General features: G+C 38.8%; 1 protein-coding gene across 5 annotated transcripts in view; it reads right to left on the bottom strand.

The window, feature by feature from the left end:
* RBMS1 (RNA binding motif single stranded interacting protein 1) overlaps nt 1-17,813 on the bottom strand; it is a 143,243-nt gene that overhangs the window by 59,731 nt on the left and 65,699 nt on the right. For 3 of the 5 annotated variants that reach the window (XM_039715694.1, XM_039715855.1, XM_039715939.1), the window contains exon 2: nt 5,019-5,194. In XM_039715694.1, coding sequence (XP_039571628.1) covers nt 5,019-5,194 — 176 coding nt within the window. The remainder of the gene's footprint in view (nt 1-5,018; nt 5,195-17,813) is intronic. The other 2 variants (XM_039715762.1, XM_039716034.1) reach the window with 1 other exon arrangement.

Here is a 17,813-nt window from a genome sequence, read left to right as displayed (position 1 = left end):
AAGAGATGTTCAGACTATTTTCTAGAGTCCAGCCTTTTTTTTTTTCTAATGAGGTATACTGAGTAAAATTAACAAATTTCTTGATCTTAAGCGACCACAGTGGTGCCAGCTCCCTGCTACAGTAAATGTCTGAGCTCCAGTTAACCTCTTTTCAGTCCTAAGTATGTTTGAAGGAGACAAGAAATGGCAACATGGGAGAGGTCACGATTACACAACAAAGAACATGGAAACATTAATATGTTAATGAAAGTCACATGACAATGAAAATACGTCTTTTACTAAGAACAGGGAATTGAAACAACTTTCAAGCTATCTTGTCTCAAAACAGGGAAATATTGGAGTATATAACTAAGTATTTTTTGGAAACAAAGCTGTATATCACATCTGGGTCATATGTTTCAAGAAAAGCATTAGCCTGCCAGCTGTTTTAGCTATGCCTGTGTTCATGAGGCTGAGTATTTATCAAGGAATCCTTAAATTACTCTCTCAACAAGACAGGTGATTTCAGAATGCACATATGCAAAGGCAGCCACTGCAAGGTTCTGCTCTGTGTGCAGACCATCCTAACACAGAACAATGGCTTGCTGTGGCAATTCTATATTTTGTTATCTTAAAGCAGCTGCTTTCCTGAATGTAATCCCATTAAAAACCCACAATATGACCCTACAGTGATAACTTAAGGGGGAAGGCCAACTAAGTGAAACTGTCCTGAGGAAAAAGCGATTTCAAGAATATCATATAGACTACAAACAGCTTGATACAAGCAGCACAGTATGAGAAAACAGCCTGGAAGGGAAAATACCAAAGGGTGGGCTGAGCAGGCTGAACTGAACAGAGGAGACTTGGGTTAAGCCTCAAAGCTCAAAATCTCACCCAGGGACTGAGGATTGTCAGGAGGATGAAGAGTCTGCTACATCATCCTCATTTAATGATGTACATTTCACAAAAGGAGGTTTCCGAAGAAACAGCATTACACAGACACAATGCTGCTGCAGGCCAGCAAGTAAATCATAAGCTAGACAGTGGAAAGTACGGGGCTTTGGAACCATGTGGCTTCAGCATAAAGGTCATTCTCAGCAAAGCACAGTGCTTAGTGAGAGTCTGGAAAGCACCTAGAAAACATGTCAAAGCAAGTTACAAACTCCTGACTGAATCTGCTAAGACCCAATCACGTAAGTCCCTAATCAGATAAGCAGGCTCAACAATTTCAGTGAATAACTGGAATGGATTTAATCTTGTATCGTCAGATCCAGATATTCAAAAAGTTAAAATAAATGACTAAGCGTCACCAAACAAGAAAGTATAGTTAAAGCCTAAATAATATATTCAAAACCCATCTGAAGAGCTGAAGAAAGCATATCAAGTACTGATATCCACACCAGGAGAAGGGAATGCAATTTAGGCATGGCTGAAGTAAACACTGCTTCAGCAACCCTGTCAAACCAGCTCTTCATGGCAGAGGCTTGCCCAGTGCAGCAGATCCCATGTAATGGCACTCTATGGTTGTGAAAAGAAACCACACAGCAGAGTCAGGCACTTCCTGCAGGCTTTCCCAAACCTCACTGGCTCCTGTCCTCTGCTCCTGTCCTATTCAGATGATTGCTCCTGTCCAGCCTCCCACAGAAAAGACAGGATCTGTGGGCCACTGCATTGATTGCTTTGCCTACTTCCACAAACTGGATGGGAAGCTCTTGTGGTCAGGACTGACTCACATCATGTCCCCCCGACACTCCTCTGGTTCTGGGCTGACTGTTATGACATCTTTGTGACAAACAATACCTACTTTAGCCCTCCCCAGTCTTCTGCCTCTGGCATAACTGATATGAAGAAATTTGGTTTCTCAATGCAGAACTGGAGTAGCAGGCTCAAGTTTGAATGAACTATTCAGAAACATGGCAGCTTCAGTTCCCACACAAAAGCCAGAAATATGCTCTGAAAAACAGCCGCGCTTCCAAGCCCTCACAACAAAAACATAATGTGCTCTTTTCAACCAGAAAAAGAGGAAAAGAGCTTCACCTAATAGAAAAACAGAAAGGACCAATCAGTTGAAGGTGGAGACAGATTTGTAGACACGTATACTGGCAAACTGTGTTCTTGCCAGGAAAATACTTTTCCACAAAGCTGGTGAACGTTTATTCACCATGTTCATAAATACTGCACAGCTGTGCTACAACAGGAGAGCAAGCCCAACACTTCCTTAATTGATAAGGGGTTTTTCTAGTGATTCACCAAAAAGAATTAAGCAAAGTAAAAACATGGCCAGATGAGTACTGCTGTCATGAGAAGAACTAATGCAAATCCTGACTAAATCAAATAGAAGTCACAGTATAACAATCCCCCACCAAAGAATTCTATAGATTATTTGAGCTTGTATTCTGAGGGATTCTGTCAAAAGCAATCTTTCTCTATCATAACCATCACTGAAAATAACTTTTCAGTAGAGTATATATGATACAAATCCATGATGATCAGAAGGAAAAATCTCTGTAGATGGGATGTTTCTGGTACTTGCAATGACAATGATATTCTTCAACCAGATTTCCTCAACCCACAGGTGTTTCTCTGTCTTGTCTGACATCAGCCAAAAGACACAAAACAAGCCAGTGACCTTTTTATGTACATCCACCAAAAGCTACTTATTGCCAGCTAGCAAGATCATTTCTACAAAATGCAGAGCAGCCTTTCTATCCATTCCTAGCATCAAGCACTGCAGTGGACACCCTCTTAGGATAGCAAGACCCAATCTATATGGAGAAAAGGAGCTAAAATAACTCTAAAAGCCTCTCAGTAAAATCTTTGGAATTTGGAGAAAGATAAAAAAAAATTATTTCAGAGACCTGGAGTAAACAACAGTCTCTTCATTGACTTCTGTGTGTCCAAGATTCTATTCTCCACTTATTTTGTATTATCTCAGCTTAAACAATGAACATGGCAGATTCACATTCAAAAATATCTTCCCTTCTACATCCTAGAAGCTTAGGCAGATTTACAAGAAAGAGAAGGTTTGTATCTGAAACTTCCCATGGTCTACAAAAGTGGATTACTGAGCTTTGGTGAACAGGGAGAGAGCTGCCATTTCTATCTTACTCCCAAATCCAGTTAGTTGTTCAGGGATTATGCTGTCCAAACTAAAGTTTCTGGACATCTCACTTCCTTCCTCAGCAGAAATGGAGAATTTTGAGACAAGCTCCTTTCCTAAGGTAAAATCCTTAGGAGGGAAATATTTCACAGGAATAAATGTCATAACCTTCCACGTATGTAAATTCACATCAGAATTGATTTAACAAGTTCATGGCTGAAGTTTTTGCCTGTTCTTTATTTATACAATTCATGCTATTCCAACTACAATTATATATTGAACAGCAACAACAAAATTGGAATCTTTGGCTAATTAAGAGGAAGGGGACCAGTTACAGCAAATTATTGAAAATATTTTTTTCTAGGCTAGAAAATATTGTTCATGCATCAATGACATCTGAGACTGTGCAAACCAAAATGTCTTCAGAAAGAGATTAAGAAGCTATAGTAACCACTGCACAAATAGTGGCTACTGGGCTGGTTCCAGTGCAAAATAACCTCACGGCTCTGTCCTAACATAACATGAGTGCACAGGACAAGGTTTTTTCATCAGTTCAAAAGACAAAAACGGGAAGGAAAAATCCACTTCTGTAAAACGTACATTTGCAGCTAAAATTCAAGTTACAAGAGGTCATTGTCACATGGGAAGCTGTAAAAATGCTGAATTTATCAACAAGCCTTTTCGAAGATTGATTATCTATTCTCTTCTCTGCAAAACACAAGGATTTAATGTGCTGTTGGAGAAATGAGCAAATATAACTTTTTTCTTTAAAGATCTGAGAGAAAGCTGTTTTTATTATAATACTACAATAACTTCTATGTGACTACTACCCTGAAAGTCCAATTTCTTTAAAATTAAAAAAAGAAAATCTCTATAAATTAGGTATCCGATTTTTTGCAATATTCAAAACCAAAGGTACCTCACATACCTTGGATCCAAAATTTACAGGTTTTGTTATCAATTTTTCTACTTGTGTTGTTCTCTATTTTTGTATACTCTTATTAATTTATCTGCTAAATGGAACATAAAATTATTTTTTAAATTTCAGCAGTAGCATTAAATACAAATCTTAATAAGTCTTCATCCAAAATAGACAGATATGGATGTTTTCCTACATGTAGTATTGAAAATTCAGTTGAGTACTTTTGATTTCAAAATAATCCAGAAAGTGCACTATGAATTTCAGAAGTACTAAGACACTTTAAAAATCCAGTAAAACATTTAAGGCAGGTGATTTTAAACAGTGTATAAACAACCCAACTGCACAGTCTTTTGACACATAACCCATATTTGAAAATATGAGGCACATGCTGCTGTAAAAATTAAAAAAACAGAACAAACAACTCTCTTAAGCAAAAAAAAAGTCTTAGGTTAACAACATTGCCTAAAAGCCCTCTGCTAAACCAAGTCTACCCAGAACTTCAGCCACTAGACAGGATTGTTACATGGACTAGCTATTTCTAATCATAAAAATAACTGTGCAAAGTACAGCCATAAATTAGTCTGAAACTAGGATAAGTCTTCAAATGCACATTGTAGTTTACAGTGATTCAGAACAATTACTCAAGTTTGTAGCAACAGATTATCTTAGCAGTGAACAGAGGAGACCCTCTCTGCAGGCTCACAATAGCAAGTTTCATACTTAGGTATTCATTTTATCTGTGATTTCAACAACCCAATGGGTAATCACAGCTTTTACGAAAGCAGTGGGTTGCTTCAGTTCACCACTGTATTCTCACTTTCTTTCCTTCTCCAAAGCATCAAACAATCTTTTCCTTCTGATTGCCAACAAAGTTGAAACCTGCCACCATATCACAGCATGAGGCTGTTTGTTTATGTATCTGGTTTTCTCCCCTCATAATCCAAACACTCATCTTGGGTACCTAATACAAGCTTTTAAGGCACGAAATTATAATTTACATTTAAATGTAGTACTTACGGTTGGCATAGTTTTACCAGGTCCTGATCAGTGGTGTTTGGAGGCAGTGCTCTGATGTAAAGGTTAGTTTTACTTAATTGATCCCATCCTGAGTTGCTGCTGCTACTACTGTTGTTATTACTGCTGGTGGTGCTGGGACTAGGAGGAGCCATTGGGTGGGCTGGTACAATGGACTGCTGCAAAGGAAAAAGCAGGTTAGAGTAAAGTACAGGTACAATCACAGCATGCACATCAGTTCAGCCCACAGCAGCCTGGTTACCATGTGGAGCACTCTGTTCAACCTGTTCCTAATTACCCACAGATTTTAAATACAACTGCTTTCACACCACATTTGGGACAGGATTCACAGGCACATCCTGATATTGCCAACCACCACTTGATGCATGACACAGGGTCAAATTATATATAACTTCCACTGAAAATTACTCAAAGGATTTTATCACTCTTCATTGTGTCATCTCATGTGAAAATGAAATAGGAACTATTGTTCCTCTAGGTTCCAGCAGATACAAAGTTTATATCACTATGACTGTTTCACATGTCAAATTGTGGCAGACACAAAGACCATGCTCTTTCTTTAATCTATCAAAAAATACAAAAATTATTAGGAGCCTCTTTTCTATCTCGTTTGGTTTTTAGTGCATCACACAATATTGCTATTATTTTTTTAGAGATAGAGAAGAAGCACAGATAGCTTAAGGAAAAGACTTTAAATGAATGGTGTGCCTTGGGAGAACTTTCATACTGCTGTCTCCATATTTGTGGATTACTTCACAATTATTAAGAAAAAGGCTCTATATAATGGTAAAAAATTCAAGTTTCAAAAGGAGAAAATCACAGAAGTACTTCTACTTACTCCTCAAAGTATCTAACGCTATTACTCTTAAAAACAGACCCCAATGGAACATAAAAACATCCTAAAGGAAATCTGCAGTAGAGAAATCATTTGCATTAAGAGAAGAATAGCAGGGCACTGTATAAAAAGTACTATGAACCTGTCTGTGGTTAAGAGAGGAATACTTTAAAAAGTATACCAGAGAACTGAAGATGCTTGTAAATATCTTGTGACTACACAGTTTTCACTGACAAAGTGGCTGCATGTGGCTCCTTTCCTGCAAAAGCCTGAGCTTCCACCACAAACTCATAGCAAAGAACTGCCCCATGAATAAAGAGGAAAAGCATAGGAGAGGAAAAAAAAGAAAATGGAATATAAAGTGAGATGTCAATGTAGACTCACTTGTTCCCACCCTAGTGCCACCCTCTTCCTTGGATTAGTACAGACAGTTGTATGGCCACAAACTGAACCAAAAAATTATTTTCCCTGATCTGGTACACCACATGTGGGCTTTGCACTACGCACAAGTGACTTTGGCTGTCACAAGGCAGGGAGCAGGAATGCAGAGGCAGAGAGGAAATGATTAGAGTTTAGCTCTGTTTAAAGCACCCATGAAACTACACACAAGAAAAGCGAAACTATTTTGGAGATAACCTCAAGAAATTGGAATGGAAGTGTGAGTGGGAGAAAAGTACAAAGGCATGCCTTATATCAGATACTTTATGGTAATTATGTGTTTCTTTTTTGTGTTTCCCTAGGAAGGTTTTGAAATCTTCCAATTTGGCATGTTACAAAGTTTATTATGCAGCTATAATGGCCTGGAACAGCCAACTGCAAGAGTTGCTATAAAATCAACATTGATAAGTAGAAATATTTTTGCTGCCCAATTTAATTGAACTGAAAATTACAAAAAATAATGAAATACATTTCTGATCATTTAGCATTTCAAAACTGAGTAGCAATATTTCATTGCCATAGGGTTAGAGGGGGTTTTTTTTGTTTTTAATAGAGATTTTTAGAAACATCAATTCCAAATATAAATATTTTGGAAGAGATTTGAAGTACTGATCTAGAATTTCTTCCAGGGAAAAAGATTAAATGCTCCCTTCCAAGTTTGCAATGGAAACATTGACGGATTTTAACAATAGCAGCACAAGTCAGTCTGTCAGACCACTCTTCTTCCAGTAACACCAGGCAATTATTTTTAGGGTTACAAGCAATGCAGAATGGCAGAGCAACTAGTTTCAAAATATTTTCACAACAGAACAAAGTTAGTCTGGCACAGTGAAATTCTCTTCAAAAATCCTTCAGTGAAGTTCTCAAAATGCAAACAGTGATCAAAAGCAAAACTGCTCTGTTTATGGTTTCAAAACGTGCAGGTATAGCTGCCAGAAAACTCAACATACACATACCTGTCCTCATCTAAACTTGTTTATTTCTAAATTACAATGGAAGGCTAAGAGCCTCTATTAAGTTTTTCAGTATCTTTGGTTTGGTTTTGCTTTTATTTCTTACAGTGTTTTTCCCTTAAAATCTTTTTTTTTTTTCTGTGTTATGAAGAACTGGAGTTTTGCAAAATCTTGTCACCAGCTGGCCAAAGGCAGGAGAGGAAAATGTGTGTCTGTGCGTAGAGAGAGCAGGAATCCTAATTGTGTCTGTCTGTAAAACATAAACACTCCATTCTGAGAAATTTAAACTTCTATTTAAACATGAAGATGTGCTAGTGCCAGTGGTCACATTCAAACATGATGGGAATGTAAATGGGACTATAGCTGTCTTCCTAAGTTTATAGACAGAAGGTTTTTCAGCGCTTCCAGAGAGACTCAGTAAATGGGACTATAGCTGTCTTCCTAAGTTTATAGACAGGTTTTTCAGCGCTTCCAGAGAGACTCCTACCTTCACAAGCCTTAAAGGCTTTACAAAACACAAGTGCTGGGTGTCCTGCGGCTCTCAAAGCCTGCAACCCAACGACAGCCAGCCTTTAAAGGGACAGTGACATCTTAAAGCCATACAACTAAACCACGTTTTTTACATTAAAACTTTAATTTTAAAATCTGAATCACTTTTTCCGCTCTGTTCCTCATCGACGACTACTTATAAAAACTAAATTATAGAGGTCCCTCTGTTGTTCAAAGGGGCCTTTTTTTCCAGTTGCTCTTGCTGCAAAGGGTTGGTTGGCAGTGCAGCCACGACGCCGTGACCGCGCTGGAGGAGCCTCCTACACTGCCAGTGTGGGCCAGGAGAAGCGTTTGAGAGTTTGTCTGCTGGAGAAGAGTTTGTCTGCTGGCGCAGTTGCATCACCTCCCCAGACAACATCAGCCAAGCCGATAAAAGCTCTCTTCTGCCTGCACAGCTGCATCCACACCTGGGTGTTCGCCAACACATTGATGTCAGCCGGGATGTATGACTTTTTTCCACACCCCTGGCTGATACACAGTGCTCTGCTGGCAAGACATTCTGCAGAGGAGACCTGGCCAAACTTTGGGGTTGTTTGTTTAGAAACAGCTTTCACAAAACTTAACTGAGTGCTCTGTCTAAAATCTGAAATCAAATTTCAAAAGTTTTTGTTTACAAACTGTAGCTTCTGCTAAAAATTCCTACCAAAAGCTGTTCTTAAGCTTTTACTATATGGACCTCACAATAATTTGCAATATTGCAACATAAACAAAAATACATTTATTAATTTTTCTTCATAATCATTTAATCTTAAATTAAAACACAGAACTCAAGAATACGAGGAATGAATGTTAGCAATAGAACATTATTTCTTGTGACAATATTCCTGTTCACAAGAAACACCATTGTCACACTGGTTTGCCATTTCCTCCTTAGTTTTCACTCCAAGAGGTAATTAGCGATCGTTCTTTTTACACAGCAGTTTCCTTCCTGTCATCTTCAACAAACATCTAAGCAAAAAAGGCCAGTGACAGAATAATCAGCCCATCTGCTCTATGATCTCCCCAGCCCATTCTGGAGCCAGCTGTGAGGAGCCTGCTCTCTGAGGACCTTCCCTCCAGCCCTCCACAGCCCCACCACAGCAATGGGAAAACCACAGGTACTTATTAGGAAAACAAAAAGCTCAGTGCCTGAACAGTCCCCTTACAACAAGGAGAATTGTCTGCCTGTGTTTCATTCTCACTATAAACCCCAAATGGGAATAACTGCAAGTACTGAAAACTAGCTGGAGAATATACTCATCTTATAGGAGCTATTCCTGTCTTTCTTATAAACCATTCCATGCTTAAGGACTGCAAATAAGTCAGAGCAGGATTTTGTCTACATAGGAACAGAAGAATTTCTTTGCTGTCAACAGATTAAAAAAAAGACACCAAACCAAAATGGAATAACTCTGTGAAATTCCTTTGACCTGGGGGTTGAGAGATACTGATCCCTGCTGCCTTCAGACTACAGAATTCCAACAGAACTTCAATGAGCAGATGATAACTTGGACAATGACTCCAAGTCATTGTCCCAAAACAGAGTACGATCACTACCGTAGCATTCCTTTTAAGTCTAACTTTGCAATAAAATATGCATATAAAGTTATATAACATGCTAGCATTTAATTATGAGTTTAAACACTCAGCCAAATTCCTAATGGGAAAAGTACCATGACTTTTAACAACAAAGTTCTCACACGTCTACTTTAAATTCAAACCATAAATCGCAGCCTACATTAACTATCAGATTTAACCAGAATTCCTACTTGGATCATCTCATAATATTGAAATTTCATCAGCAGTGTTTCCCTAGCTTTGCTCAGGTAATTAAGCTACAAGCACCTGCCTACCCAGCCTGACTTTGCCTAACCTCCCTGATTTTGAAAGCAGCACCTTCAAATAATGGCACTGATATAAAAATGATCATACATTTTCTGTGGATGTGTGCAACAGCGAGAAAAAGTATTGAATCTGGATTTATTTTTTGTTAAATTGGGTGTTGCTTGTTTATTTATTAATCTACCTAACTCTCTAGGTTAGAGAAAACTTTACATGTACAATGAAAGCACAGGTTCAGGAGAGTAGAAGATGCTATAGCTAGTAAAGCAAGACACTTCAACAGCTTAGGAAATAGGAACTCATTTGGAATTAAATCATGTCCCTTGCAGAAAGAAGAACTCCAAGTGTTTAACAGAAATGAGTGTTCATGGATGAAGACAGTTGCTTTATTACTTTTCTTTAAATAAGGAAACATTAAACCTTGATCACTTACTCTAAGCCAGCAAAGTGACAGCTGCAGCGGAGATGCCATTTTGAGTGTCCTGCACTATTCTGTTTCATGTTTTTCCTCATCATGTCTGAAACATTACAGCAAGCAAAACTGAATTTCTGGAGGCCTCTCCAAGTTCAATTCTCAGTGGACATGAGTCAACCAGTAGAAACTGAAAGCTTTGCTGCTGCTTTACTCACATCTCCTGCCTTAGGGTAGCTTCTCCAACTGCTCTTCTTTAAATCTACAAGCACTTGTCACAGGAAGATTCAACAACCAAATCGAAGCATTTTCAGCATGACACCAGTATAAAGAGTATCTCAGAAGCTCCAGACTTCTGCTGAAAATCTCCTCAGGCAGGAAAAATACTGATACCTGCCCCCTTTTTCTCCTTTATTAACTTCTCCTTGCACGGGTAAAAAGCATGATCTCATAGCAACACTGTAAGAGCCAACAGGACTATTCCAGAAAGGGCTGGTGAACTGCACAAGGCAGAAACTATAGATACTGCATTTTGTGATCAGAGTTATTTGCATACCCAGGATGCAAGCCTGTTCCATCTTCCTTTACCTGGTGATGACAGGTGTTAGTGGTTCAGCCACACAGAACAGAAACAACTACTGGGATAAGATGTGGGACCCTGAGGGTGGAGGCAGGCATCAGGCAAAGACTCTGCCTGTTACAAAACATCACAGGCAGACCAGGAGCACCTGGAGACCCAGCCCTGTGTTTCTCCCAAACAAACCACTCTAGATGTTCCATATCTTGGTGTGAAAGGACTATGCCCAGAATACTACAGTTGGGATTACAGCAATGATGGGCTGCAATAAATAGGCTGAAAATTAAGTAATCAAGGAAAAAAACATATCACACTGAATAGGGAAGCCCCCTTGCCTTAATAGATAAGTTTTAAGAGGAGCTTTACAAGATATAGGGTTATGCCTTTTTTCTTGCCTGTATGTTACAGCCAAGTCCTACGAAAACTGTTTTTCTAAATACAGATAACAGTCTTTTTCATATTAAAAGGAAAAAAAAACTGCAGGTGGATCTCACCATGCATCTATAAAGATAATAATTTTAAAAAGTTATTTTCACTCTTATGTTTGTTTTTAGTTAACATTCTCTTTCTTCTTTGTTGTACTTTAACTAATTTGAACCAATTCGTCAGTAAGAAAAATGTTTCTGGCAAAATCCAGGGAAGCAGTTAATACACTTTTTCTGAGCCATTTGAAGAAGCCCTTCCTTGAAATACAGAAATGCATGAGTGAGTAACGTACTTCTAGCAGCTTTCTTTTTAAAATATCTTCATGAAGAATGGCTCTGCCAGCAATGAAACAAGATGATGTCTAGCACAAACCCCCAGTCATGGCTCAGATGCTCCTAACAATTTCACCTCCAGACTCACCTGATTATAACACAAGCTCATTCCCTACTGGCCTGTTTGCTTCCTCTCCTCAGATCTTATGGCAACATAGCAGGACTGAACCTGTTCTCACCAGAAAGCAACAATTACTAAACCAGAAAGTATTGAAGTAAACCATTCCAGCTTGCTATAAAATGTCACATTTTCATATTTTGACAAGAAATTGAACCAGTATTATTTAAATTACACATTTAAAGCTTAATTCAACAGCAATCTCCTGCTAGCAATGAAAGCAAGCTCAAAAATCTATCTATATCTTTTCTATGAAGACACTTGAAGAAGTGTGAGCATTATCCTGGCCACATTGAAGTATATGACAAAACCCACACTGATGCTTTGAATGGATTTTTTTCTGCAAGAATAGGGTGTGGAGATTTTTTTATTGTTATTACTCAAGAAAAAAAGCTTTCTAACTTGGAGTTGGCAGACAAGATGGTAACAATAAAGTAAGCAATGGGGGCAAGAAACTGCTTCTGGTTCAGGGAGCTCTTCTAGATTCTCAGTGATAAATGAAAAAGCTTCATAGTTCCCCGGAACTCACTTACTCCATTGACTTTATCCCTTGTCAGGGATTTTTTGGTGCTCCACTAACTGATTCTCCTAGTTCAGAGACAAATAAAAAGTGCAAAATACACAAACCTAACCACACCACAGCACAAAAGCTATCCCAAAGGAAAGCAAGGGGAGTGCTGAACTGGGCTATATCCTGTTCCTTTCCAGATGTCATGAACCCTCCCTTTCCCCTTCCACCTGCTCATCATGAATCACAGCGTCTCTCTTCCCTCTCTGTTTTATACCTGGATTTCCTGGACAATCCTCTGAAACAATACCTTGGTACCATGCCCTAGCCATGACAGAATTATAGGCACACATAAAGCAAAAGACTTAAATGTCTGAAATATCAACAAGCAGCAATCCAACAGCTAGGCCCCATTTAAAGACTCTGAAAAGAAAGTCAAGATGCTGAAGTATCCAAAGAAAGAGAGCATAGTGCTAAGATCTACCAGACAGACTAAAAAGCATGTATATGTTTTTGTGGTTAGCCCTTCATTGAGCAGCAGACACAAAAAAATTCATCGCCAACTTCCTTCTTGATTCTAGTAATACACAGGCCTATTTTTTTCAGTGAAACCAGCCAATGCTTTTGCTCAGGATCCAGAAAGCACAGAGTACTGAATATCTAGACTATGTTGAAGTTTTTGTTCCAGCCTGAGGATTCAAATTACAATTAAAAGAAAACACATCCATTTTCAGAGAGGTGTAACTTGCGTACTGATGGCTTATGTAAGCACCTGAAAGGTAGCAAGTCCAATACATGACACTCAATCCAAATAATAAAAAATTCCTCTCTTGCATTACATATCTCTTAGTACATGTTAATAGCAGGGTATAAAATCTTACAACGTTCTCCACAACAGGAAATGGTCAAGATACCCGTTATAGGAGAAATGCTTCACCTGAAACAGCAATTAACTTAGAAACTCCTGGGTCACACAGTAGTTTAGACTAGATCACAGATGGTCACACCATAGCCTGCAAATCACATACAGCTCACAAGCACTTCAATGGCAGCTCAGAGGACAGTACTCATGGAATTAAAATAAAAAAAATTACTCAATAAGCTCATCATAAGCATTAAGAGGTTCATAGTGGTCCCTTCACATTGTAAATAGAACTCTGCTTTAGCATTTATTAAACAGGAAACTTCTACTCACCGGCTCCATTTAAAATGTCTTCAGATGTCAGCGCACTAAGATCTGAAATTAAATAATAGTATTCTCTGACTGCACTTACAGTATAATGGAAGAAGTGGGACTTAAACGTATGGAAAATGAGAGACATGGCTTTATCCTGGACAATTTTTGGCTCCCTTGTAGGAAAATACAAGAGAGCAGGTAACCATTTCTCTAAGTAAATCCCACAAAACTGAGCTCTGGCAGTGAGACTCCTGCACCACATAAGGCAGTTACTTCTGTTCAGAGGACAGGCTCTCGTTAGAAGAATGCTAATCCCCAGTTCTACCGCTGTTCAATTTCTTTGTCATTATCTGTTGTGAACTTTTACTTCCAGTGCCAACAAACAGGGCCATGGACAATTTTCAATGTGATCAAAAACATGTTGCTTTCAAGAGCTTCTGCTTGTGATGTTAAAAATGAATACTTTTTATGGTTGTAGGTAGCTACATTTTTAATTTCATAAAGCAGTAAATATGCCATTTTTTAACTAACTATTAGGGATGCCATCCATCACTGTATTTTGGAGATTAATCCTGCTAAGTCTGCGTATCTCATAAAACTGGTTAAAAAGTAGCGGAGTATATATACAGACACCTTGGCTTATTCAAGAACTGCCTGAATATCTGTATTACAAAATCTGACAGTACAGCAAAAAAACAAACAAAAAAGTACGTTAAGAATGTTTGGCCATTCTTTAGTTCTTTAAAATAATAGAGAAATAAAAGTTTTTTTTTAAAAAACAGTTTAAAACTCTGCACAGAAGTTTCTGAAGTATTATTTCTTCTTCTTCCATATTGTATTAGACTTTAGATTTCTGACAAATCCATGCAAGTATTGTCTCTTACTTAAAAAGCGTCACTGCTTTCATAATGCACACAGAAGAATTTTGCAGCTTTTAAAAAATTATTTTTATACTTCTTTGTCCTCTTTTATTATTTTCCAAACTGTTGGCTTTTCCCCCAAAAACTACAATGCCACCATTCTGCTCATCTGGCTATCCTATCCACCCTCCCTCCATAGACAGCAATTATAGGATAGGAATGGCACCGCACTGAAGATGCATGTCAAAAGAAGCATCTGCTTTTCTGGCAAACTCCACATTGTTGGTGGCATTGGAATTATTGCTATACTGTTTGTCACAGGGTTAGACCACAGATGGCTCTTTTGGCTCACATGGGATCCGCTATGTCATTTTCTGTTTATTCAAGTTAAATAAATTAAAGAACTTGTGCCCGACCGTGCATGAGGGAGTCAACTCCTATCAGAATCCCTTTGTCTATGATTGCTGACTCCTTATGGGCAGCATACTGCACCCAGCCTAGCAGCAGCACTGTTACTGTGAATCCCTCTGTTCCACTCCAAAGAAGAGAATGTATTTTCTTCCTGGTAAGACCATTACACAAGTATTTAATAGGTGGCCCAGTCTATTCCTGCTGCTTCCTTTGACAACATCGATGGAACAGATGAGGCAGCTGGCTCTGGTATTTTCTTCTGCATTCCTAAATCTTCATCTCCCTGAGGGACCACACCCTCTTCACCACAGCCAGCATCTCTAGCTGTTGGAAAGGTGGCACATCAAACAAAAAAGGGTAGAAAAAGCCACTTTTATAAGACTTCATCATCAAGAAAGAGTCTGGATGCCCCCATGAAAAGCCTCTTCAAGCTGCACAATTCATACTTCAAAGTACAGATCATTTTAGATATTCCTATTCACTTTGCAAATGTTTTTTCCTTTTCTAAGTGTCTCCAGGCCTAACGAACGTATTCTGGAAAGAACAAGCTGGTGTAGATACACTGCATGAGTGCAACACAAAGGTTACTGCAATTTTGATACCAAGAAGGTCCAATTCTGCTGCTCAGCAGCTTGTTATGTGCCGATGTCAAGTAACAACTGAACCAATATCAGTGAGAACAGCATCTTGCATCACTTTCCATGGGAATAAATGACTCCTCCATGAGCTGAAGAAAAGGAAAGCATACTCAGAGCATCACTGTCGTTCCTAGTTACTCCACTGCAATTATTTCCATAGTCTTTCACAGTATTTGCCACAGAATTGAGGTCAGCATGACCTGTGCTAGATTGAAAGTTCCATTAATCTTTTTGCTCCTCACTTCTGAAATTTCAAGAAGTGTCCTTACAGTTTTTATATTCTGCAATATGATAAAATGCAGCAGATACAAGTCATTGTAATCAACACACTGAAACAGGACATGCACAGTGTTGCTGGTAAAGGATTAAAGCGAGTCTCAGGTATAACCAGGAAAGTACATACCAAATTCAAGAAATACTAACAGCATCAAATTCATCAGGCTTCATACCCCACTGCCTTTTACAGTCAAGAAAAAGGGAAGCACAAGATACTGTTACAATTAGTTCAGCAAAGGCTGAAGTGACTATCAACTAAACTTCAGCTAGGAGTTTGTGCTGATTCGTCATGGCATTTTGACATTCACGGAGTCCATGTACGAGACTGTGTTGCTGCAAGTGGTGTATGTATACACACATTATATATATACATATGTTTGTTATTTATTTATTATATATATATATATATACACACAGTCTGACACTGAACTTGTAATTTGCAATGGGAGAGTGACCACACCTCCATAAATGTGATTCTCCTCCATGGCAAAGCCACTAAACTGCACAGAAGCAGACAGGTATTATTAAAAGAGCAATACAGTTCTAGAACATGAGCAGGATCAGTAGAAACTTTTTAAACCACCAGACTCATTACGTAAGGAGTTGCCAGTTTTCAGCACTTGCACATATTGGCCTAGTTCCACTCGCATCCAGTGGTTCTGCATTCATTTGCACAAGCTGAAAATCTGTCCAGAAGCTTTATAAATTTCAACATTGCATAGAACAGACAGACCAGAAGACAGCAGTGCATAGTGTTGGCAAAACTACTCTACACAGGGCTTTTCTACAGAGCACCAGGGAGCAAACTCTGCATGCTCTGCATGCTACAACACGCAAACCAATTTTCTTTGGATTGTAATGAAACTGCGTGTAGCACGTATGAGACTGCAAATGACATTCTCAAAGTCTTCTAAATGATCCCCAACACTCTACATGCTTTCCTAGAATGAAATGTAGAAGCTCAAATCTCATTAGAAAAGAGCTGGAGCTAACTTCATTGCTTCTGAAACGTTTGCCTGCTGCATCATTTCCCATTTGGGAGGGGAGCGTGGCCTCCATACGGGCACCTGGCTGCAGTGCCCGCAGCAAGGGTGGCACACAGCAGCAGATTTACCGAAGATGTTCATGAGTTCAACTGTATCAGTGCAGTTACACACACAATGACACCTCCAGGACACACAAGGTCTAATGTCTCCTCTCATGGTAGGCAATGAACACTGCTGTGCTGTAAGTTTGCCTTATACCCAGCAGAAGTGATTTAAAGTAAGAGCTGAGAAAAATCTGTGTGCAGGCAGCACTGAGGACAACTGCTTCCAAATTTCTGGGGCCAGTGGACACCATGCTCCTTTTGACATTTCTGAGAGATGTTCCTGCACCACTAGAGAACCATACTAAAACCCACCACATCCAACCTTTTTGGCCATATGTTCACTACAGCACATCCAGCATAGCTGACATTAAAAGTGCATTTTCTCCAGGTGTATGATGTAATACAGTCACACACAGGATACCCTATGCTCTTCAGGAAAAAAGGAGTGGTCTGTCACTGGTCTGTCATGCCCAGAACAATTTGTACAACTTTATCCTATGTAGCACATAGAGATTTACACCCATGAACAGGCACAAAAGGACAAATTACAATCAGTTTAGCATGACAAAAGCAGCTATGTTTAACTCTTGGGAAAGATGGAAACAAGAACAGCTCACCCAACCAGTGAACAGTTCAGACAGATACCTAACACCACCTTTCCTGCGGCTGCTATTAGAGAGAAAATGCTGCTAAGATAGTACAGACAATTCAAGATATTCCCAGTTGATCAGGAAACACTAGCAGCAGAAAACACAGCTTGGCAAACAGCAGGAAATATACACAGTTTCTCTCATTTGTTACCCCTTTGCCCCTGAAAGTGTGTGTTCAAGTATACACACATAAAGCAGTTCTACATACATTATTTTAGATCAGTGTATCTGATATTCAAATCTTAAATTAAACTACAGGCTGTTTGAACACTATGGAGTAAGACATTGCCACCTAATTTTTCTTTCTTCTGCAAGCCTTTATGAGCTTCTATCTTGAAACCATCTGCTAAAAAGAATACTAGGAAAATGTTGACACTTGGACAATTTTATTCTGGAAAAGATAAGAAATAAAAAATTTTTTCTTTAGATACCTCCAAAATCCTAACCTACTTGTAGGATTGGTTTAGCTTCTTAGAAGTTAGAGGGAAGCATTTTCTGCTCACATTTCCCATCAGTACATCCTTCTTGTCTCCCAGTACTCAGTGGCTCTGCCCTCTTGACTCATTTTTCTCTCTCACAATAGACAATTTTTATGCACAAGAGTGAGAAAGAAGCATTGCTTCATTTTTAAAGGAGAATTTTAGATATTACAGTAATACAAAAACCGCTTGCTTCATTACCAGAATGCTTAATGAAGTGATCACTT

Source organism: Passer montanus, unplaced genomic scaffold, assembly GCF_014805655.1.
Source record: "Passer montanus isolate IOZ18808 unplaced genomic scaffold, ASM1480565v1 scaffold1, whole genome shotgun sequence".
NCBI lineage: Eukaryota > Metazoa > Chordata > Aves > Passeriformes > Passeridae > Passer > Passer montanus.
This window is presented reverse-complemented; position numbering and strand designations above follow the sequence as displayed.